General features: G+C 39.8%; 1 protein-coding gene across 2 annotated transcripts; it reads right to left on the bottom strand.

Moving 5' to 3' along the window:
- Positions 1 to 2,176: 2,176 nt before the first annotated feature.
- On the bottom strand, positions 2,177 to 21,720 carry fxr2 (FMR1 autosomal homolog 2). Of its 2 annotated transcripts, none has more exons than XM_007250175.4 (17): positions 20,890 to 21,720; positions 16,637 to 16,689; positions 13,899 to 13,992; positions 13,358 to 13,429; positions 11,091 to 11,239; positions 10,703 to 10,796; positions 10,436 to 10,552; positions 10,107 to 10,277; positions 9,544 to 9,622; positions 8,828 to 8,937; positions 8,490 to 8,576; positions 6,794 to 7,010; positions 6,167 to 6,346; positions 5,873 to 6,076; positions 5,672 to 5,770; positions 4,355 to 4,449; positions 2,177 to 4,133 (listed from the first exon to the last, which is right to left on the bottom strand). In XM_007250175.4, the coding sequence occupies exons 1-17, from the start codon at positions 20,938 to 20,940 to the stop codon at positions 4,023 to 4,025; spliced, it is 1,983 nt and encodes a 660-aa protein (XP_007250237.3). In that variant the 5' UTR covers positions 20,941 to 21,720; the 3' UTR covers positions 2,177 to 4,022. The 2 variants fall into 2 exon arrangements, with proteins under 2 accessions (XP_007250237.3, XP_007250236.3); XM_007250174.4 differs by having other exon boundaries at positions 8,780 to 8,937; positions 20,890 to 21,719.
- Between the last annotated feature and the right edge of the window lie 1,919 nt (positions 21,721 to 23,639).

Here is a 23,639-nt window from a genome sequence, read left to right as displayed (position 1 = left end):
GCAAAAGTATTAAAACCAAAATACTCTGTGAAGCATTTAGATGAGCTCTTTTCTGGGCTTCTGTTAACTTGAGGTTTCTAAGGCTAGAAACTCTGATGAAGAGGCAACTCTTGGTCTTCCTTTCATGTGGTGGTGGGCCAGTTTCATCATAACGTTTTGTTAGTCTTTGTGACTGCACCTCCTGAAGTGGTGAGTGATTCAATTATCTGCTTTAAATGATTAATGGGTGTGTTCATACTTGCCTTTTTTTATGTGGTTTGGTCTTATCCAGATTCAGTACCGATACTCAAGGCACACATAGTAACCAGGTGCATTTTTTAAATAAAAATGGGCAGGATAGTTTTTCTCAAGGACCGGGCTCATGAGGTCAGCAGGTGGCAGCAGACTGCTTCCTTTCTCTGTACACAAACCCATAGCAGGAAAAAAAGACGATAAATCATGCTGAATAGTGTGAATAGAAAGTGGCTCATAAGAGGACCAGGACCAGCTGCTGAAACCGAACAGTCCTCTTTAGTTACCTTACTTACAGTGTAAACACACTGAAATCAGTGGTATATGTGAATTATATGTAGAAACACCTTCTTTGAATAATTTTTGTTGCAGAAAGACTTTGGGTTTTGTGTAATTGACAGCACTGTTTCACTATTAGACTCTTAATACTGTGAGATCAGTACCCAAACCTATATATTAATCACTAGTATTAATCATTACAAACCTAGATGAACCAACCGATTTTGTTTTTTATTTATACAGTCAGTGCATGTCTGACCTTTTTTAGCCCTAGTTTTTGTTTAGTTCATAATCCATAACCCTGGGTATATTAAAAATGTCATTTTCAGAAATAGATAAGAACCTGGTAATCAGTCAGAAAAAACTAACAATCCAGCAGTGTAACGCCAGAAAATTACAGTACAGTACATTTGCCAGACCCTCTGTACACAACTTAAACTAAACTTCAGAGGACTGTTCATAGAAACTGAGTGTGAACACAGCTCTGCAGTGTTGCTGTGATATGAGGTTTCTAAAGCACAGTACAAAAGAACATTGGCTACTGCAGTCCCACTAACAGTCATGGTTTACCCTTCGAGGCCTTATTTCTATAATTTGCATTTTCTTAACATTTTTTATGTTTAGCTGATATAAAAACTTAAAGTGATGTATTTTTTTGGGTCCGGCCCTGCTAACACTGTTGTTTTGACCAGCCCAGTGGACACTTTATGTCCTTATTCGGTATTCTTTTATAGTAATACTTTTCAACAAAAACAAAAAAAAACAAAGGAGTGAAAAGTATTCACATTCATTATTCAAGTAGAAATATAGATACTAGTCTTTAAAATACTAGAAGTTGAAGTCAACTCAAGCTTTGTAAAAGTGTAAAAGTACTACTTTCAAAACTGCTTAAAGTAAAAAGTAAAAGCAATTCAAGTGAAATAATGGTATTAAGGCCAAAATCTTGGATCATGCCACAGGACCTTATAGTGCACTACCCCTTCCTTCTCCCCAAAACACATTTTACTAAAAGCCATAATGATTATAATGTTATATTAAAATGTTAATGAATTTGGGAATGCACTAGGCTCCCTGTTTCAGCTGGGTATATGCTCATTAAAACGAATGTATTTTAGTAGAATGCAAATATATTAAAGAAGTCTAGTTGGGAGATTTGACTCGAGTTCTTGAGTCTCTGCACGGACCATCTTCATACTAGACTACATACTTCTGCTGTGTGCTTGCTGGAGTGCAACATGATGTGCAGGATAAACCACGTACAAACAAATATGTTGTCAGAATGATATGTTTGTACTACTCATACAACCACAATCAAATTCACTCGGTCCAGATGGAGAGATTTATATTTTTATTTATTTATTTATTTTTTGAAAACAAGCTGAAATAGAAAGAAAACTATTTTTAAAATGTAAGGAGTAGAAGTTCAGATAATTGTTTGAAAATGTAAGGAAAGTAAAAAGTAATCTAAAAAATATTAAGTGCACTGAACTGTAGATAACCAACATTTCTTCTAAAGTAAGGTATCAAAATATTTGTACTTTGTTACTCAACACCTCTGATAAAAGAAACAAACCAAATTTCATTTAGAGAGGCCTTGTGCAAGTTTATTTAAATCATATGAATGTAATGGTTAAAGCAAACAAAAAAAAAACTCATTCCAGAAAACTCATTTCACTTCAATTTTATTCATTTTTTTTCTATGATGTGAAAAGAACAACCAAAAAAGGTTTGAGAGCAGAAACCAAGATGACAGTAACAACAAGAGCCAACAGGCAGACACTCGTCTCCCGGCTGTGTCTTTTTCGATCGTTACAATCAGGAACGCGACAGACATCTTGTTCAGTTTTAACACCATGTTCGTTGTCCGGCCTCGAGGCCACATGGCTGAAACCTCGCGTTTAAACCTCCCCGCCAGCGGAGGCAGGAAGTCTAAACTATGTAGTGATAATGCTGGAGTGTACTTTATACTCACATACACCGAGTGTGTGCGCGTGTGTGTGTGGCTCTCAACTTTTCTGAGGCTGTACTATCTATCCCCCATAGAGTGTGCCTTCTTCATCACTAATGTGTGTAAAAACCAACAAACTGTCCAGGAGGGGGCACCACAGAAGAGTTTTCTTCACCTTCACTACCCCTTAGTGGGCACAGAGTTTATAGCCTGTATCTATCACTCTTGCACAACTTTACTTTCCACACTCCCGTCCTTATTCTCCTAGAAACAGCGGTTGGACTTGTTTGGGGTGGAGGTTTTGATGGGGAGGGGGGTGTTCGAGGCACTGAAGTTCGCAGGTATTTCAGAACAGGCTGAAATGAGCACTCTGGGTCAGCAGGTTTGTAACGGTTTGCCTGTCGGTTTGTTTGGCTGTCTGGTTCAGTCCGTCACATTGTTCCTGATGCAGCCACGCTCTTCTATTGTCTACCTCCCTCCAGTCCAGTGGACGCTCATTCCTACTCATTCTATTAGTTTAACCGGAGTGGCTGCATCTCTTCATCCTTTTCTCTAGGGTTGGCCACTAGGCCACATAAGATTCTCCCAACTGATTTACTATGGTTGCATTGCTATGAACTACACATGTACAAACACACTCGTACACACACCCACACGCACCCACGCGCACACACACACAAACGCCATCCAAATCATGACTCCCACTACGGATGAGCGTTTTTAATTTCATGTTTGGCATTAGTATTAAACTTTCTATCCTTTCCTTCCTCTCCAAGCCCAACCCTGCAATTAGTTTCTTGGCTGTCTTCTCTTCTTCTTTAAGAAAAGAAAAAAAAAATGAAAAAAAAAAAATAAAAATAAGAAAACGGAACAGCGTCTTTCGTCCCATGAACAAAAAAGAACCAAAAATAATAATAAAAAAAAAGACAAAAAGAGAATACTCAAGTTTTTTCAAATTCAAGGCACAATGTCTCTCCTTCACCTCACACGTCCTTAATCTCAGAGTACCAAAAGCCTCAGCTGTCAGTCACATGAGAGGCTCCGCCTACATTCCTGCCTCTCGGCTAGCTCCTCCCCTCGCCGCTAACACTGTTTCATAGATGCATCTGTTTGGGAGTGTGATCACAATCCCACACCAGTGAAGAAAACAAACGAACAAAAAACAACAAAAACAACAACAGTGACAACAACAACAACAACAACAACAACAAAAAAAAAACTTAACCGTTTCTCCAAAATAAAAACAAAGGGTCACGTCCTGTGTTCAGTTACGTCAGATTTTCGAGTCATATCCACCAGCTCTTTTTTGGCAAGCTTGTCTTAAATAAGCACTAAGTACTGATAGATAGGATAAACATACACCGTTACGTGTTTTAAGTAGATGCGTTTGTCATTTTTTTTGTATCATTTTCTTTTGCTCCTTTGAAATCACGCATGAATTCAAGATTTTTAGTCGATTTTTCACTTGTCTGTTTAAAGGTTTACGTAAATGCAAGCAGGGACAGATTGCCGTAGTGTCTTGCTCTAGACGTGGGTCTTGAGGGGTGAGATGACGTTTTGTATCTTATGAAACGCCGTTCACCAGGGTCAGTGCCTCCCCAGATGTTGCCACGCCATTGCTGGGGGAACGCTTGGAAGGGACACGCTCTTCTTTCTTCACACTAGTCCCATTCTCCTGTTGAGGGAATCAATGAATTGCTCAATCAAATGCCAGAATCATACACTCAGGCCCCATGCTGCACTGCAGACCCAGAGGAGAAAGACAGCAGCAATGCTTTTCTAGATTCTCACACTTAGTTCAGCTTACAAATGGGAAAACGGATCAAGAAAACAATGAAAATGAGCAGTGCATAAAGGCCTTAACCTACAAAAATATAACCAGTGTTGGTTTTGTACCTTAGGGTGAGAGGCATGCTGTATATCTTCTTTCTTCACTGGAAGGTTCTGTCTGCTTTGAGATTCCGGGCGAGAGATTAAGTCGGCCACAGTAACTGCAAGAGAAAAAAAATTAATTAATTAACAAAAGTTCTAACGTGCAAAACGTACAAGGTAGTCTACATAATAGCAAGACTTCCAGTAAATTCAGACAACAGTTCTTTATCGACCTTATTCTGACACACCCACTTTAAAGAGTTAGTTTTTTCTGCATTTATGTTACAATATCCGGTCAGTTCATAATAAATGGTTTATGGTCGTATGATATTTAGAGTAAATGAAGTCTGAAATAGCTTCTGCTGTGGACTCTGTTCAAAAGGGAGCTGTATATGGAAACACAACAGTTCAGCAGGATATTAAATGTTGTTAGGTTAACTAGTTAGCTATCCACCTTCTATTAAAGAAGAGGAGCGTCTCCAAACGTCTGCTTTTATTGTTCTGTGGAGGAAAACTCCAGTGATGTGAGGCTATTGCATATGAGTCTAGATTAAGAACTACAAGTGCAGGAGTATGGCTGGGTGTATGGTAAACCTGACAATATATTATATTAAAGATATTATACTACTCATTGTACACATTAATTATCACTGTAGTTATAATCTACATTTATGGCCCGCTGCTGCACCCGAAATTTAAACATAAAGTACACAAACATGGCCCCCTCTTTGTCATCACACAGAATAAGGTAAACAGCATTTATCTTTTTTGACATGAAAACTAAATTGCTTATATCTCACTACTAAATGATTGGAGTTCCACAACAATGAAAATTCAAGTTTCTATATTAGAATTCCAAAATTCACACCACTATTAATACTGCCAGTGTTTTCAGGCACATTGCATTTATGTGACCAACTGGTTCTACAATGGTGCATGCGCTTACACTTAGATAACTGCCATTTGCAATGCAATTTTCCCATTACTCTTTTCATTACTAAACACTTTTGCTGATGATTTCAGAGGAAGGCTAAATATACACTATACTTCCAAGAGTTTAGTGGACACCCCTTCTAATGTATGCATTCAACTACTTGGTAGTCGCAAACCTTGCAGACAAGTACAAATGCCAACACACAAATGATCTAGTCCCTATAGAGATGTACTGCCCATTAAATAGGATTCTTCGGAGCAGATAACCATGAACTTATTTGCATCATGCCTAAAGAAAGATGTTTGATAGAGCAGTATAAAGTCAATACTCTAAAAAAATCTAAGAGAAACCGAGCATTTTTATATATAAACTTTTATTATTATTTTACTGTAACCTTGGCCTCTCACCTGGCTGCCTGTCACGGCTGGCAGAACCTCCCTCAGGGCGGTTGCCACGATTACGGCGGCGGCGGCTCCTGTTGCGCCGCTGAGGCTTACTGTCTTCATCTGCAAAACAGGGAAAAAAAGCACATTTACCTTTAGTTTTACTTGTTTTTTTCACTATAAGCTGAGCAAAGCACTATAAACAGTTCGAGTTCTTTCTCCTACCCAATCCGTTCTCGCTAGCAGCTGCCTGGCCGTCTGATTCGTTGGCGTCTGCATCGATCACGCTGGGTTCTTGATCGTTACGGCGGCGACGGGAACGTCTCCTGCGGTCACTGCCGCCCATGCTCTCGCTCGCATCTGTATCTCCACCCAGATCACCTTCTCCCTCCAGCAGTGAGTAGGGGTTACTGTCTGGGTCCCTCAGCACTGATAACGGAAGAACAGTGAGAGAGAGTTAGACACACAGACAGAATCCAAAAGACAACCATGCACACTGAATCAGGCTGTAAAAGTCACCTGAGCTGATGGTGTTTGAGTTTCTGGGTCCTGGGCCACCGCGGCCTCTTCCAGTGCTGGATCCACGGCCACGGCCTCCTCTCCTGGAGCCCCTTTCATCCACCCCCACACCCCGGGGTCTGGGCTCTCGCTCTCCCAGGTCCTCGGTCTCTGATGCATTGGACATCTCCGAGTTTGTTCCTGTTGGGCAAAACAGAAAAAAGAAGAAATAAATAAATAAATATAAAATATAAAGCATGATAAGAGTACAAATCTTAACGGGTAAACTATGGTCATGGAGAATCCCTGCCCTGATTAGGCGGTAGATTTATACAGCATAATACAATATCAAGTTGTGTCATTAAATCAGCCATACCCACAGTACTTTCTTTCTTCTGAGTATGAAAAATACTGCATATTTTATTCTCAATTGCATTTAGCTAACAGTTTCTTGAAAAGAGGAAAAAAAGCATTAATTTTGAATTCGTGTTCAACTATAATTTGAGTGTGATAATTCTCACCTCTGACAACCGAATACAAAGGTTAATGGAACGACAGAAAATAGCGTTTTTTAAAAGCAGAAAATTTGCACAATGTCCACCTGCCAAGAATCCCTGACCATAATGTGCCATTGGATTTAAGCCATACCATAACCAGAGTATGCATTGCCCTTGCGTCCACGCCCCCTTCCTCCATATGTGCGCGATGTCTGGAGTGAATTGCTGCTCTCATCAGTCAGGTAGCCTCTCTCCCGGTCTCCAGTGCTGGGCCCTCCGGTACGACTCGGGGGCGCACGGTAACCCACACCAATCTGACGAAGCTGCTCATCGATCTGTAGCCGTTCCAGCCGTAACTGTTCCACCTCCTAACAGAGGAGAAAACAGGTGGAAAAGCGAAAAAAAAAAGAAAAATCAATAAAAGTAGGTTTGAGATTGGAGGCTATTTGAAGTTTAGACGCGAATAGCCTCCAATAGGGGAGGAATGTGTAAGAATGTGAGATCGCACCAATGCAGTCTCACACACAACCTGAACAAACCATTTATATAGGAAACAGTCACAAGCTAAAATATACACTATAACTAGTATGTATGCATATCCAGTGTATTATTAGACATGGACAATGATTGATTATGATATACTGGGCAATAAAAGATATTGTTCTAAAGAATTATTGACATTGGTCACATGTATGTATGCTAATAGCTCCCCCTGCTGGAGACCTAATTCCTTTTTTTTTTAGCATGGTGATTATCACCTCTAAAGCACTGTCACTGTCTTAATTGCCATTCACCGCAATATCGGATTAAATCACCTAATTACCAAGAACCAATTAATGGATAATGAAAACATAATGTAAAACAATAAAAACACAATTTATGCAGCTGTAATATTAAGACAGTGGTCGTACTGGTCACTGGCAGGGACAGTGGGGTCTTTGAGATTGGCTAAAGTGCACACACAGAAGTTAATGAGGTGGGCTTCAGTAAGGGGAAACACATGTATGCTGGAGTAAGAGTGAAAAGTGGAGGGGGGGTGGATGTCACTTTAGAATGTGACAGCTGCCTCGTTCAAACAGCTGCAGGCTGAAGGAGGGTGCAATGAGTGCTAGCAGTGGGGAATAAGGGCTATTTTGAGGAGCACAGGGCCACATAGGCTGAAATCCATCCTCCAATTTACCCCCACCACATAACCACCCCCTGGTAGGGGCACAAAGGCTATTTTCAGCCGCAGTTGGTGCTTAAAGGAGAGAGGTGTGATCAGCAGCTTTCCATGAGGGATGAGGTCAGGTGACGAGTCTAGAAAGATCTGCCATTTTCACTGCTAAAATTTCCTGTGGTACAATGAACCAAACATGGCGATTGGCATCCTTTTTTATATATAATATACACTAAATCATCCATACCATAAAAGACAATCAGACTTGTATTGTTTAAGGAACACTTGCCTCCAAAAAGTCATTAAATTTACTAAAAGCCCTCTTGCCGGTTTTATACCAACTATTTTTTTCATGATGTATAAAAGTCAAAAAAAGGGGCTAAATATAGGTGGATGACAGGATCACATCAATTTCAACAGCAGACTATTCACTTGCTGCTTAATATGCATGACCCACCTCTTAAAATATGCCGTTGTAACAAGATAAATGTTAATTTCTATCAAAGACCTTTTATCAAAGCTGTGTCTGTATGTAAGCGTGTACTCTTTGAGCCCTAGTGATCAGCTGGAGCTGCAGCTAAACCTGGATCCATTCATGTTTATGTTAAACCTTTCAGTCAGATCAATAAGAACTGCACAAATATCAGTTATAAGACAAGGAGACAGAACATCTGGAGCACAAACTAACCTGAAGGTAGGCCACATGGTACTCCAGCAGTGCCTGGGCATTACTGATATTTTCCTTGGTTCCAACAAAGATGAATGGAACCATACCCTAAGAGAAATGTGAAGAGAGGAAAACAGAACACAATCTGTGAGTGTTTAGGTCAGGACACTGGATACATATAAAACATACATCACAAAAATCTGATCTACGGCATGGAGCTGTGACCCACTACAGTCAGGAAGTCTATCTGTCAAAACTACTGGAGGTGGGGAAGGGGGGATATTGGGGTATCAGATAGGCGGTTCATTCACCTCTTGGCCGTCGACAGTGTCTGCACTGTCAGACGCCTGCCAGCCTACGTCCTCCCTGGGCAGCTTTTTATCATTGTCCCCTTCGATCCGGACTCGCACCACGCCCGATTTGTCCACAATCTCTTGGATGATTTTGCCACTTTTGCCGATGACTTTGCCTGTGTGTTGAGAGAGAGTTTTATTAAGAACAAAAGTTATACTGCCGATACAGATGCCAATGCTGGCCTATATTTATCAAACATTTTAAAGTAAAAACACTGGTCTTGGATCAGGTATCCTGTGGTTGTAATATTACATACACATATATATATATATATATATATATATATATATATATATATATATATATATATATATATATATATATATATATATATATATATGCCCAATCTGATTCAGTGTGTTTGTGTGTGCCAGTATCTGTGTGATAGGGTATCTGTGCAACACTTCTTAGAATTAAATCACCTTCACATGGACCTCAACTGAAAGTCCCACTTTCTGCAAAGATGCTATGTTGGTATAATCACAGCAAAAATAAATAACATTAAGAAATGCATTCAGTTAATTAATCTACACTGAAATACTGATTCAAAGAAGCAGACATGTGCTACAGAAACTTGCTCTCTTGGAGTCCTCTCAGAGATACAGGATAAATTCTCTGGTCTACGAGTTCTACAAGGTTCAGCTGCTTCTGGGCACCAGCTGCAGCATCCAATTATTCCAAAAGGAGTCCTGCAGAAGGGACATGGAAAAGAGAGACTCACCTACAAGATTCCGGGGCACCGGGAAGGAGTCTTCCTTAAACTCCAGATACACTCTCGCCTGCTTCACAGCTTCTGGGGTCTGACAGAGCAACAGAGTGAAAAGAGATTGAGACAGCAACTTAAAACAGATTTTAAAGTAGTTTGGAAACAGTCTGCTCTCCTGGCTACTTTCGGAAGCTTTTGCAAACAGCTTTTTTAAATAAATGTAAAATTTCAAACAACTATGCACTTTGCCACAAAAGATATGGACACATAGTAAAAGGGCCATGTGCTCTTTTATAGTTTATACTAAAATCAAGAGTATTAAACAGAGTTTATGTTGCTTTTGTTAAAATAATTTGCTTTACTGTCCAAGAACACAGTTCCCCCGATCCCCTATTTAGTGCTGGTGATCTTTCATACCCCTCTTACCCACATCTGGCATTAGGCCTGATGACAATAGATTTGTGTTTATCTGCCTCTACACTCTACTGGCAATACTTTCCAAATTATGGATGCCACTTGATGTAGCTGAAGGCATTCATTAAAAAAGGTGTCCACAAAGATTTAGACACACAGTGTACCTCTCCATAAATCCTGAAAGTGCAGCTTTCCTCTTCAAGTTCGATGGCGGTCACACCTGGAACCTTGCGGGCCTGCTGGATATTGGCACCGTGGGAGCCGATGGCCAAACCCATTAAATCCTCCCGCACTCGCACCTCCTCCTGATAGGCTGATGCCAACTGCTTACTTGTCTATGGCACAGCAAAAAAAATCCTTTATTAGCCAAATTAAGTGAGGAATCTAAACCCTATACATTGCAAATTAAAAGGGTGTAAAGTACCACAATACAGCCACAAACCACAAGTGGCACTACATAATTTAGCTGCTCAGTTTGAATGTGTGTAAATACCTCCAAGTGTTTGGTGGCCTCCTCGTTACGGGACATGAGCATAAGCTTGGTGCGAATACTGCGAAAGTGCATGTCACTCAGAAGACCTGCACGCTTTACTGTGGACTCAGTTGTGGACTAGAGAACGAGAGAGACAGCAAAACAAACAGAGAGAGACAATCATGTTCACATTATTGCAACACACAGGTAAATAACCTGGATGGAAACACAAAAAAGAAAAAATAAACAGACAGAGAAATGTTCTTGAAAGAAAGAAAAAGTGCTTACCAAGACGACAAGTTCTTGTATGGAAGCGTTGTAGAAGATGCAGCTTGCTCCGATTGCTTTCCTGAAGTCTTTGTGGATGTTTTCAGTTAAACAGCTGCCAGATTTTTAGCAAAAGATTTAAAAGAAAAAGGTTTACAGTTGAATCACCAACAAATAAACTTTGTTCCTGTTCTTTACAGTTTTGAATTGTGTTCTCACTAGAAGTTAAGTGAACAGTTCATTTAATCACTAAGTAACTAAGTAAGTAATCTAAGTAACTGCACGCATATCAAGGATTAAAAAAAAAGCTCAGGACTGGATTTAGGTCAAGATAAAAAAAAATAAATAAAAAATGTTGAAGAGTGAGGTTTGTGCGTAATTGTGATGTGTTTGAGTGGGTCACACTTACATTTCTCTGAGGTCCTCAGGTACGGCGACATTGACTTTGTAGAAGGTGTTGCGAGAGGCTGGGCTGTTGGGGTTGACTGGCCGGATTCGTTCTGCAGTAACTATTTCGTTATATGTGGCGTCGCATGCGGCATACTCGATGACATAGAACTGAGGAGGCAAAAGGCATTCGTTAGCCTTCACGTAAGACACTGTACTAACAATATCACCATTCAAACACATGCATGCTTACAACTCCATCTACTGAAGCTCAAAGACTTCATTGTTACGTGTTAAATCATTAACTGAGAATAACAGTCTTTGAATGGATTGATAAATAGACTACAATACAATGAGCCAAATCACTGGAATAAGACCATCATTCTGTGGTTAATCCATGTATTAACCACAGAATGCTGCAAATGAATACACTTTATGCCAAATCAAGACCAACCTATTTAATTTAACAAAAAAAAAAAAAAAAAAAAAAAAATCACATATAACTGACAGCAAAATCTGTCTACATATTTGATTCAAGCCTAGACACGTGGTATTAATCAATATTCCAATGTGCTTTTGTGGACAGTGGGTGAGAGGGCAGACAGCTGCTTGTGCTTTATGTTATAAGCCATAATAGCTTCTAACGCTTTGCTGTTGCAATGCTCAAAGTGCTGTCCTAATCTAATTAGACAGGCAGCACATGCATGTTTTTGAAAGCTAGTTAGTCCAGGTGCTAAGGAGCTGAGAAAGGAAGTCATGTATTTTAGCTGCCTGCAGGTTTTGACAACAGTAAACATTCAAATTCCACTATCTCCCTATGTAAGATCAACCTATATCCCTGCATCAATGTTTGTGTGCCTCAGACAAAGAGAAGGCTCACTATTGCCTCTTTTCTACTGTAGTAGAAAAGTTCTGAGCATAGCAGCTAACTGTTGGCTTTTCTACAAGAACACTGCTAATAAACTGAGCTAAGCCACATTTTTTTATTTGGATTACTAATTGTAACTGTATTTGGGGCAACACATTTTTTTTTTTTTTTATTGGATCTGGTTTGTCATTATTATTATTATTATTATTATTATAATATTACTACTGAGGTTGGGGGTGGAGAGAACCAAATCTAATGGGTTAACAATGGCACAGAACAGGATGGCATGGCCTTAGTAACCATTTGGCCATGCAGAGGCTGGTGCAAAGTACAAGAAGATCATATCAAAATGGTCTGATATGGTGGGGGTCCTCAATTTCAGCATGCTCAAGTTTGTAATATACTTGGACATTCAGGTCAATTTTAATGACCTTAAGTCTTACGCTAAGCCAAGCATTTCAGCACATTTCAAAGATCTGGGGTCAAATTCACTCCAGCATGGGTAGAGAATGTGTAATTCAGCGATCACACATGAAGTCATGTCGCCTAAATGGGGAGTTTTAAGGGTAATTGGGTCAAAGCTGCATGTATCTGTGCTATTAGGCTGCAACGATCCCTCAAAGGTTTGAAATGCTGCCAAGCCATATTCACACCCCAGGTTGGAGGGGGTATCTGGCAAAAGCTCAGCTCAGCAGTGCCCTAGAGTTGAGATTCAAAGCTGAGATTCACATTCAGGAGAAAGCAGGACCTTGTGCTGACTAGAGTAGAGTAATATTGACAAAACGGCGAGCATTTTCATCTAGATAAATTATGAAATATTGATTTGAAATATCTAGAGGCAGCATTCTTGCTGAGGTCACAAATATGTCTAAAATGCCATAAAACAATTTAAGACTAATTATTAACCAAAATGACTTCATCTTTGGATGAATCAAGGCACCTAAAACAGCTATGAATGGACAAGATGATCATGACACACAAAAAAGGGCAGGCCTATCTGCATATTTTACACTGCTGATATTAGTACTTCAGTGTATTTAAAAAAAAAGAACAATATACTGTGATGCCCTAGTGTTGATCATGGATTGGGGCTAAGCTGGTTGGCATAGCTGGAAGCACCTCATAACACTCTTCCCTGTTGCTATGCAACTGTTAGCATGGATAAATGCCAAAATCCAGAGTACTTAGGGTTCTCCTTTGAGTGCACTGAGACACTCAGTGTTTGTGGCTTTTACTTTGAAAACATGCCGTATGAAGCTTCACATGCCCTTTCACAAATTACACGGCATCTTTTTTTTTCCTTCCAACAGAATAAAGAGCTTGAAAGGCCCCAAGATATGAAATGGGACATAAATGAAATAACACACATGAAATAACAGCGATCCTGCACCCAACCAGACCACATTAGACCCCCGACTTACCTCTCCCTTCATCATCCTCACCCTCGCCAACCACCAGCCACAGGGTTCCTGCTCATTTGCTCTGGAGTAGACCTGACACAAAGCACAGTGACACAGGCAAGTGAACAAATGTGTTACGTTTTTTTTTTATAATTTAGTGCATAAAGCTACTTTGAAAAGGAAGTCACTGCAGTGTATGTACATTTTTTCTCTGCAAGGGATCTAATTAATCAATAATTAAAAATAAAATGCATATAATAAAGAAAAAAAAGGGCCAAAGAACATAAGAGAAAATGAGAATGCATCAACAAAAACAAAAACTGAGAAGAAGGAAAGAAGAGCAACAACAAAAGGGCAGCACTGCAAGGTGAAGCATTTGTTTAAGTGCCCATATGGTCTTTAAACAGCATTATAATATCAGTATTCACTCCTGCTTGCAGTTCACAACAGCTGAAAGGGTTCAAACAAATTGGTCTCTGAAAGCACAAAGTTTAACAGGGGTGTGTGAAGTTTAGTTGTCACTTGGAGGAGGTGGAGTGTTTTAGGGTGGCCACAGCCTTACCTCTACTTCCTCTCCCTCGCCAATGTCCTTGTTATAGTCGGACGGGGGCGGCAATCGCACGTCGCTAAATGGCAGCTGTCTCTCTGGCTGCCAACTATTAGAGAGAACACACACACACATACAAATTACAACTAGGAAACAAGTCACCTTTCACCCACTAAATTCTTGATCAAGCTATTTAAGAGTGAGATATGGGGAGGAAAAACAATACAAAGACATTTTCTTAATCCTTTACTGGATTTTTAATACAAGTCACAGTGAACTGCGCAGTATTTGGTTATGATTGGGAGATTATCACATCCACATTTAGCACAGGATGCCCCACATGTATATCCTGTAGATCATGGGGCATGGCAAAAGTCATAGGGTACAATACTAGTTCTTATCCAATGATATTTAGCATGTTAGTATATAAGTGCCCACTACTATCAACACTGCCCAGCCCTAAACCTCATAAAGCTTGAAAATCTCATATCTTTATTCTACGCATGTCTATTGTTTTAGGTTAGAATTTGAGAGATGATATTATATGTGGAGAAGGATGCCAAGCCTACGATCTTGATATTCACTAAGCCACCAATCAGGTATTCTGACACATAGGCACCAAAACTCTGCCTAGAAATCACATTAAAATTTACAATAATTAGTCATTACAGGTGCTATCTCAAAAATAAAATAAAATAAAGTCCTATTAGATGACCCTTTGTACGTCCTATTAAAACAAAATAGCACTTATGCACAGAACGCTTGTGCTAATAATCCTCACTATTCATCAGAACACACACACACGAACCGACACAAAAGCAGAGCAGAATGACGACAGTGGTGACGGTTCGTGTGCAGGTCAAAGGAACCCTCCCAAGAATGGTAGGGGCATCGCACTTCCACTGATCCACATACCACATAGTGCTATTTCTGGCCTACCCTCATGCAGAGAGATAGGCACAGAAAGTGTGAGAGGGAGAGACAGGGTAGAAGGAGATTAAGAGAGAAATCATCTACATCAGCAGAAGAGACAGATACATACAATATATGCCCATATGTTTGTAATCTGACGTATACGCTTCTAATGAATATGTTTGGCTACTTTAAGCTGCACTCTTTGCGGACACAGATGTGTAAATGCACACACAGCTTATCAATAAAACCTATTGACATTATATTCAACATTGTGTATTGCCTGGAGGGTTATAAAGGCTCCAGCTTTTGGGCTTTGAAGCAGTGGAACTGCATTCTTTTGAATGACTGTACTCCATCGAAGACTTTCAGGAGTCAAGGATGACTTTGGGATGAAGTGGAGTGCTAATCAACCAATGAGTGTTATTGAGACCAGGAGAGATGTCGAATGACTTAAATCCTCAAAGCGATGCTCCGAAATTAGATAAACTCTCTTTAATACCTTTGATTTCAAAAGAAATAATAAATGTGAAGGTGTCCCTTTACTTACGTACATAATGTAAAGACAGACAGAGGGAGGGACAGAAACAGGACTTACAAAGAGGTAGTGCAACTATTAACAGGACTCATGACAGCTGCCTAGAGACTAGCACAGGTGCTGAGAGAGACAAATAGACAGACAGAGGATTTGTAAGTGGGGGAGGCTAGACTCTTGTGGACGTTCGCAAAGAGTGGAAACGATCCATCAGCTGAGATAAGGGAAACGGGTCACTGCCTACTGCTGAGAGAGCACTTAATGAACATTCTGTGCTCCACCTACTATTGCATTCTTTTGCGGCAACCATCATACAGCTGGACAAGCTGTAAGGAACACTGACAAATCCCATTAAAGGTTAATTTATGTTCAGTGTTAAATACTGAAACAGCAACAGACTAAGATATTAGTCAGTACTCTGTTCATTTTTATCTGCTACACATTCTCAGTATATTACACTTCATTATATAAAACAAATGTTCATTCTTTTTATAAAAAGAAAATATAAATTAAATCATGTACCAAGTATCTAACTACCAAGTAAAAACTCTGTTTCAATAAAGTAGTTTAAATGTTTCAATCTCCTTATAATTACAGATTTCATCATTACAAAAGGATTCAGGAATTGGCCGATAACAAGCTAATAAGCTAGCATCTGCCAACATTTTGATGCCCAAGGTAAAGAGAAAGTCCTGTAAGCTTGTTAATCAATGCATTATAATCAGTATTAATGAGTTTGATTGATATGCAATAAATGAATTGTTAGGAAATGTTAGCACGACACATACATTTGTATAATATTTTGTAAATTTTGTAGTGTTGATGTTTACACAGCTAAAGTGACTCCACTTCTAGGCAATTGCTCAGGTGTTGCTATGTGGTTGCTATGGTATTCCAGGTGGCTTACAGAGCATTGCTAGCTGGTTGCTACAGTGGTGCTAAATGGTTAGTTTTCCAAGTAGCTGCTACAGTGTTGATAAATGATTGCTCTGCTATCTCAGATAGTTTGCTGTGTTATTGATAAGTAGTTGCAAGATACTAAACAAGTATATCTAAATAAGCACTCTAGTGTTTCATTTCAGGTAAAGCTGCAAAGTATATCCAACTTCACAACAGTTGCTATGAAAGAAGACATTTACGAGTGAAACCACAGACAGGACAATAATGTTCTGCTTTGAGAGGCACTGGAGTTCAACTAGGCACAAAAGCTTCAGTATCTTCTGTGATTTGCTTAATGGTAATGGAGGTCAACCCCATATTCAGAAAGATTAGCCAAGATAGGAGAAGCTGAGTAAAGAAAACTTACTTGTTTTCAAAGACTATTGTGAGGGAGTCTTCGTGAACATCTTTGACGAATCCCTGAAGAAACACAAGAAGAAAAGAGGTTCAGAGCAGTTTAAATCATTCTAAAACTGTAACAGAGACATTATTAGGATAAAAAGTGAATATGAGAATGAAAGCTAAAATCAGCAAGACTTTAAATAAAGTTATAAAATAATTGGTGAAGAAGGGATAATGCTATGTGGTTGTTTTCCAGCAGTTGTTCTAGACCTCTTAGGTCCAGTGAAGGCAAATGCTATGCTTCAGTGTAACAAGGCATATTAGAGAATTGTATTGTATAATTGTTCTAACTTTGCAAAAACTGTAAGGGGAAGGTTCTTTTCTGTTTCAGGTTCATAGTGTCCCAGTGCATTAAGCAAGATCCATGATCGCATGGTTGATTGATTTTGGTGTATAAGAAAACTCTCATCTAATATCTTGTCTGACAATTCGAATTCTCTCCAGAAGCCTTCTCAGAGGACTGGAAGCTGTTAAAGCTGCAAAATGTCTAAAGATTTAGAATGGGATGTCTCAAAAGCCACAACATGTTTAGGTGTCCCAAAATTTTAGTTCATAGAGTGCATCTAAAGATATATTTCACAGTATTTATATTCCAGTTGCATAAACACAGCTAACACATTTTAGCCTAAAAAAATAATATTTTTGCTTTTGAGTAATGTGAGGAGTTTTGTATCTAAGGCTTTACATATGCTGCATTTTCTTGTTATGAATAAATAGAGATAAAACCGGCAAGGTTGCATCAAACTAAATCAGCCACAGTGTAAGACTGGTGCAAAGATGGTTTCTTTATTTAAAAAAAGGAATAAAATATAAATGTCACATTTCCCTCCATCATTTTTCACTATTTAGTTTTAATGAGAGACTTATTTTTGTGTTAGATCTGTTCTGTTGTGTATATACAGTAGAAACCTACACAGAAAAAAATATGGCACCAATAAAAGGCAAGATATCACAGTACCAGAAGTGTGGAGGGGGCATTCTAAAAGGAAGCCAGAGAACCATCATCTAAGTTCTCTCCATATTTATAGGCATATCTTGCCTCTAGAGAGACCCCCTCCTGGGAGCCCACTGACAGCAAAGTTGGGTCTCATACACGGATGAGAACACACACTGTGCATGGTATAAGTGTGGGGAAACTGGCAATCTGGCACATGTCACAGTTATAGCATGTGACCACTGGGGAAAGTGAAATATGTATTAGGGCAAGTCTACTGTCATTACGAGGGGGAGACATTGGTTTCTTACTCCCTGTATCTCATTCATTCTCAAAACCTGTTCCTGACCCATCACCCTACCCACTAATCTATCAAGACATGCCTCCAACCCTCTCACCACCTCAGAGGGTGGTGGCTCTGGGTGAGTGATAGCACTTGTGAAGTGGCACTGCCTAATATGGGGCAGGGGGAGGGTGAGAGAGGGGAAGAGAGAGAGTGAAAGAAAGGGAGTAAATCAAGACACATCACACCTGCTAGGAAGAGACACCCACTTCTCTGAAAAAAATAGTCACTGGTTTCAGATTGAAATGTGTGCGTAAATACAGTATGCAACGTGCAAGTTTATTTTGGACTCTACCATGACTGTACCATGTTCACTGGCTGCCAGTATGTGTCTGTACTGCAATCTAGCATTTTAAAGTTTAAGACAAACATTAATAAACTTAAAAACAGCACCACTAGTAAAACTCCACTATGAAAATGTTTAAATATTATCCATCACCTAAAACAGGCACATAAAGTGTCGCTCAGAAATTGTAGGGCACGGAAATGCACCTTTTACAAATCTAAAGCACATCACAGCCTCCACAATGAGAAAAGGGCATACTGTACACTAGTAAAGTACTCCGACATGTTCCTGTCATTTGCACCACCTTCCCAGTGTGAACCTTTTTTAGTCTCACATCTCTAAGAACTTAACTCCTGGGAAGGGCCACACTGGATGGGTCACTGATCACCCAATCAGCAGTAGCGCTCCTTAAGCACGTGGAAACCCTGGCAATCCCAAGTACCACACGTGGCTGCAGAAGGGCACTTCAGCCTGGGAAACCCTTACCCAAAACTCTGCACGACAAGTCTGGCTTTATTTTAATTCCAGAAAAACAAAACTTAAAAGATGAAGGAAGCCGATTCTTTGACAAATCTGCTTCACCATGCTTATCAATTCAGCTGACACCCCGTAGTGAATGGAGTGAATGTGTGTGAATGAGTATCAGGGACTGAAAAATAGACACTTTGAAATAAATTCTAAATTGCAGTTCTCTTTCAAGCTATCCATCAAAACCTGGAATGAATTAACTAACTATTATATAAAAACACAATACACAATACTCTCATTACTGAAAATGAGGGTCTTCCTCAATGAATGTCTGAGTAAAAATGAGATGGCTGACTGATTGGCTACTGGAAGACTGATGCATAGATCAATAATTAAAATCAATATTTGATTATAAACTTAAATATATAGGACAGTAAACATCTATGCTGCTGGGTTAATTCACAAAAACACCTGCATTATAATTATTTTACTAAACTGATAACACTCAGTAAATGCATTACATTCTTCTGTAATAGTAATTAGGATAAATACAAAAAATGTAATATTGCATAGGGTCAATATTTACAGTCTATCTGAGCACAAGCACAACTTCCTGTTTACCCTAAGATTCAGATGAAAAGAAACAGTAAATGAGATGAAGAAAAGTCAGAAAGAAAAGTAAAGTGAAGCATTGAGAACAAATTGTTAAAAGATGGATAGAAAGAAAAGAGGGGGAAATCGGCAGCAAAAATGAGCCGCTCAAAAATAACTAAGTGTAGCTAAAAGTTACTTCCACTGATTGGAACTGAATTAAAAACAAGTGAACAGGGGGGATTCCACCAAGCAGTAGTGTGAGAGGGGGATGGAGAGAGAAAGACAGAGAGTGTTGAGTGTCAGGCCTGATATCACCTGTTCTTCTTCCACCTGCTCTGTTCCCTCAGTCAAACCTTCAGAGAACCATGGGTGTAAAACGTGTGCCACACCATTACTACTACTGCACACACGAAGCCTGTGACATAACCAGTCCAAAGATACACATGAGTATGATCTCTGTGCTTCCAGGAGGCCTGAAATGGAGAGCCAGTGCCAAACCATTGGATTAAGTGTGCTCCTTAAAGACACATCTGAAAGATATCATCATATATGAGGGTATCATTCTGAAAATATTCACTTCAGATCATAACTGACACTCATAGCCTACTACTTAAAGTGAGCAAACCTCATCACTTCAGTCTTAGCCTGGCTGACCTAAAATGACTTGATTCTGACTCAAACTAGGCCCACCCTACTGTGCTAGACTAGGACAACCAGCCAGTGTACAAAACAAGCAAATAAACAAAACCCTCATTGCTAACAGCTAGGCTACCTGACGCAGCTCTTTTCTTAAAAAGCTAACTACACCACTAACGACAACAAACACCTCTCTGACTTTCTTCACCAGACTGGACTGACCCAAAGCAAACTGACATGTGACCAGACATTCTGTGATCCTGAGACCACTGCTGATGGGTCACTCTCTCAGACTGCTAGAAGCTAGCTTTATTATTATTAAACTGGAGGAAAAACATCCAATAACAAGCCTTTCTGTCCTGAGACGACCTATGTAACATGGCAGAAACAGTTAGAAGGCGGTTTTGTTTTGTACCCACCTCACCTAGTTAGTTAGTTAGCTAGCAAATTAGCAAGTTAACTAACCTAACTAGCTAGCATGTAGTATTTCAGTGTTTGGATACTGAGGAAGAGGGAGAGGAGAAGAAAAATAAATTCGGGAGGAGTCCTGCCAAACCAAACCAACGTGCCCCACAATGGCTAACATAACCTAGATAGATAGCTGTTAGCAAGCTAGCCAGCCAAATCTGACCAGTGGAAACAAATGATAACACATAGGTTAGCAGATACAGGCCAGGAGCTGCTGAGATACATCACCATCATAATTATCATCATCGTTATTATCATCATGTTTTTCTTGTTTGGCCCTTCTTTAGAAGACTGTAAAACCAAACCTCGTGCCATTCATTTATGCATTTAGGGGCCTTCTTGGTTAGAGCTTAGAGTAGTGCAAGTAAGTGCATGTAGCTAGTTAGCTAGATAGCTAACCTAGGTGTCTCAGATGAAGCTGCAGACTCACACATTTGATTGAGGACAGCATGTTGGCTAGCTTAGCTGAGTGTGTTCCGGTCTATTTACCTTATAGAAGGCCCCGTTAGAGCCGCGAACCTCCACCGCCAGTCCGTCCATGTTTGCCGGCGCAGCGCCGCTTTGAGAGTCGGGAAGCACCCCCAGCTTCGCCGGCCCTCCGCCGCTCTCCGGCCGCTTGAGGATTTCCAGTGTTTCGGGTGGAGAGGCAGGGGGTAGAGATGATGGGTAGAGAGGGGGAGGCTGAGCAGCAGAAGGTTTGTTTGGGCAGAAAGACACCCACCCTCAATTGCTTTAACTAATAACTCTACAACCGCTAACTGGCGAACTAACCAGTTAGTTAACTAACTAATCTAACGGTCTTGTTAGCTAGAAGGCTATTTTACCGTTACAGGCTATCGCAATAGCTAGGTTAGCTAACTAGCTAGCTAGCTAGCTAGCTGTTATTCTACTCGGCTGTGTAGCCGGCCACGCTCCCCCCTTGCTGTGGCTGTGCTGGGGTGCTGAGGGTGATGGAGAGGCGGTGTTAGCTAGCTAGCTTTAGCTAGCATATTAACTCAACTAACTAGCTAACTAACTAAGTCAGCGGCTAATTAGCTAGCTAAGCTAGCTATAGCTTTCTTTCTATCACTAGGTTAAAGCTAACACCTCCTTCCTTAGTTACCGGGCTCTTATAGCGAACTTAGCGTAGTTACGCTACGCGGCATGTATCTGTGTTGTTGAGCAGTCTGGACTCTAACGGGCTCCAATCTTCCACACAGCAGCGCTATCAGCTTAAAAAAAATACCCCAAACCCGCTGTGCTCTGCTACCGCCCGGCAACTCCTTTAACCCCCGTTGCCCGTCCCCTCGAACGCACGCCGTCAGAGTGAAAATGCGAGAGTGTGAATGACCCCAAAATGCCCACCCCTACTACTGGAAAGCCCGCCCTCACTGGAGACTAAACCTTTTCATTGGTCAGGGCACGTATCCATCTAAAACTAAGTCCTTCCTCATTGGTGGAGATGCCGGAGGCCGGGTCAACACGAAGTCCAGTGCCTGCGCTGCTGATTGGTGGTAGTTTTTCTTTACTAAATTTAGGCGACTCTTTTCACTATCCACGCCAATTCACAAAAGCCTGTGTGTGCGACGTGTTTCTACTGCTGGGAAAAATAACAAACACGACCTATTTTAGACTGTTTGAGACTATTTATTTTTCATTATGCTCCTTTTCTTATTTTATAGAGATTCATTAAAAGATAAATGCAGCTGAACTGGCAGGTGAACTTGTAGTATTGCCATATGGCCTCATAAAGCCACTCGAACCTTATTTCCACAATGCTGAGGTACATAGCGAATTTGAGAAACACACTTTATTAGCTTAGCGTTTGTTTATTAGATTGGTTACATGGCTATATGGTCATAAATACACACTCCATTAACACGGTAATGGTACTGGACATGTAGTAAGTAACTTACACACTTCATTAACACGGTACTGGACATGTAGTAAGTACACTTTATTAACACGTTACTGGACATGTAGTAAGTACACACTTCATTAACATGGTACTGGACATGTAGTAAAGACACTTTAACACGATACTGGACATGTAGTAAGTACACACTTCATTAACACGATACTGGACATGTAGTAAGTACACACTTCATTAACACGGTACTGGACATGTAGTAAGTACACACTTCATTAACATGGTACTGGACATGTAGTAAACACACACTTTAACACGGTACTGGACATGTAGTAAGTGCCAAAGGTGTCACAATTCATTATGCAGCTATAAGTATAGATACTAGGGTTTAAAGCTGAATTTTGGAAGCTGAATTATGAAAGAATTGTAAAAGTTCTGGTTTTAAAACTGCTTAAAGTATAACATTAAGAACAAAAGCTTAAGCCACACCACTGGAAACTATAGTGCATAACCCCCTCCCAAAAAAAAAACATTTTTCTAAAAATCTTAATGACTATAATGTCATATTAAAATGTTTATGCTGAAAAATCTTGTAAAGTATGTAAAAATATAAATGCTAAAAGACGAAGATAAAGCTATCCGAACAATGTCAAGTTACAGAGTTTATTTCTTTAGTACTTGTTTTTAAGACTGGCTACATGGCTACGTGGTAATAAGGTGAGTAGCTCATGCTTTGGGATATACACTTTGAGGCAATTAGCTAGCATTGTACTGCACATGTAATAAGTACACGGTTCATTAACTAGCACAAGCATAGTTTATATAACTGGTCACCTCAATTGTTATGATTTTTCTCAGTCTGTACCCTTACTGTAGCCTATTAGAATTCATAGACTAAACCAACAGGAGTACATTCTCTAAAATGTAACAACAATTACAAATAAAAATGCAATTAACTATTTACATAATCATTTCCACAGCATGCATCTTCTACATATATCACAGGTAAGTAAAACATAGAGTGACATAATAAAATGCAATAATTAGCATTTACTCTTTTTCAGGTTTACTGGATGCTGCATGCTGCCACTCCCTAGGGACACAGGTAAGTATCACTTTCAAGTTTATAATTAGTCTTTTTGGTTAAAAGTGAAAAATGTCTTTGAGAAGTGTCTTTCAAAGGTGACTTTATGGTTACCTTTCCTATCACACATCCCTAAATGAAAATTACCAAATTGTTCCCAATTTTCCTCTTCTGGTGCCTGTTGCATGTGTTACAAGACCTCAGGTGTGAAGGGGAAGCAGGTGTGTTTAATTTGATGTTATTGCTCTTACACTCTCTCATACTGTTCACTGGTAGGTCAACATGGCACCTCATGGCAAATAACTT

This window comes from Astyanax mexicanus, chromosome 8, assembly GCF_023375975.1.
Source record: "Astyanax mexicanus isolate ESR-SI-001 chromosome 8, AstMex3_surface, whole genome shotgun sequence".
NCBI lineage: Eukaryota > Metazoa > Chordata > Actinopteri > Characiformes > Acestrorhamphidae > Astyanax > Astyanax mexicanus.
Note: the sequence above shows the minus strand (reverse complement) of the source record. Positions and strands in the feature narration are given on the sequence as shown.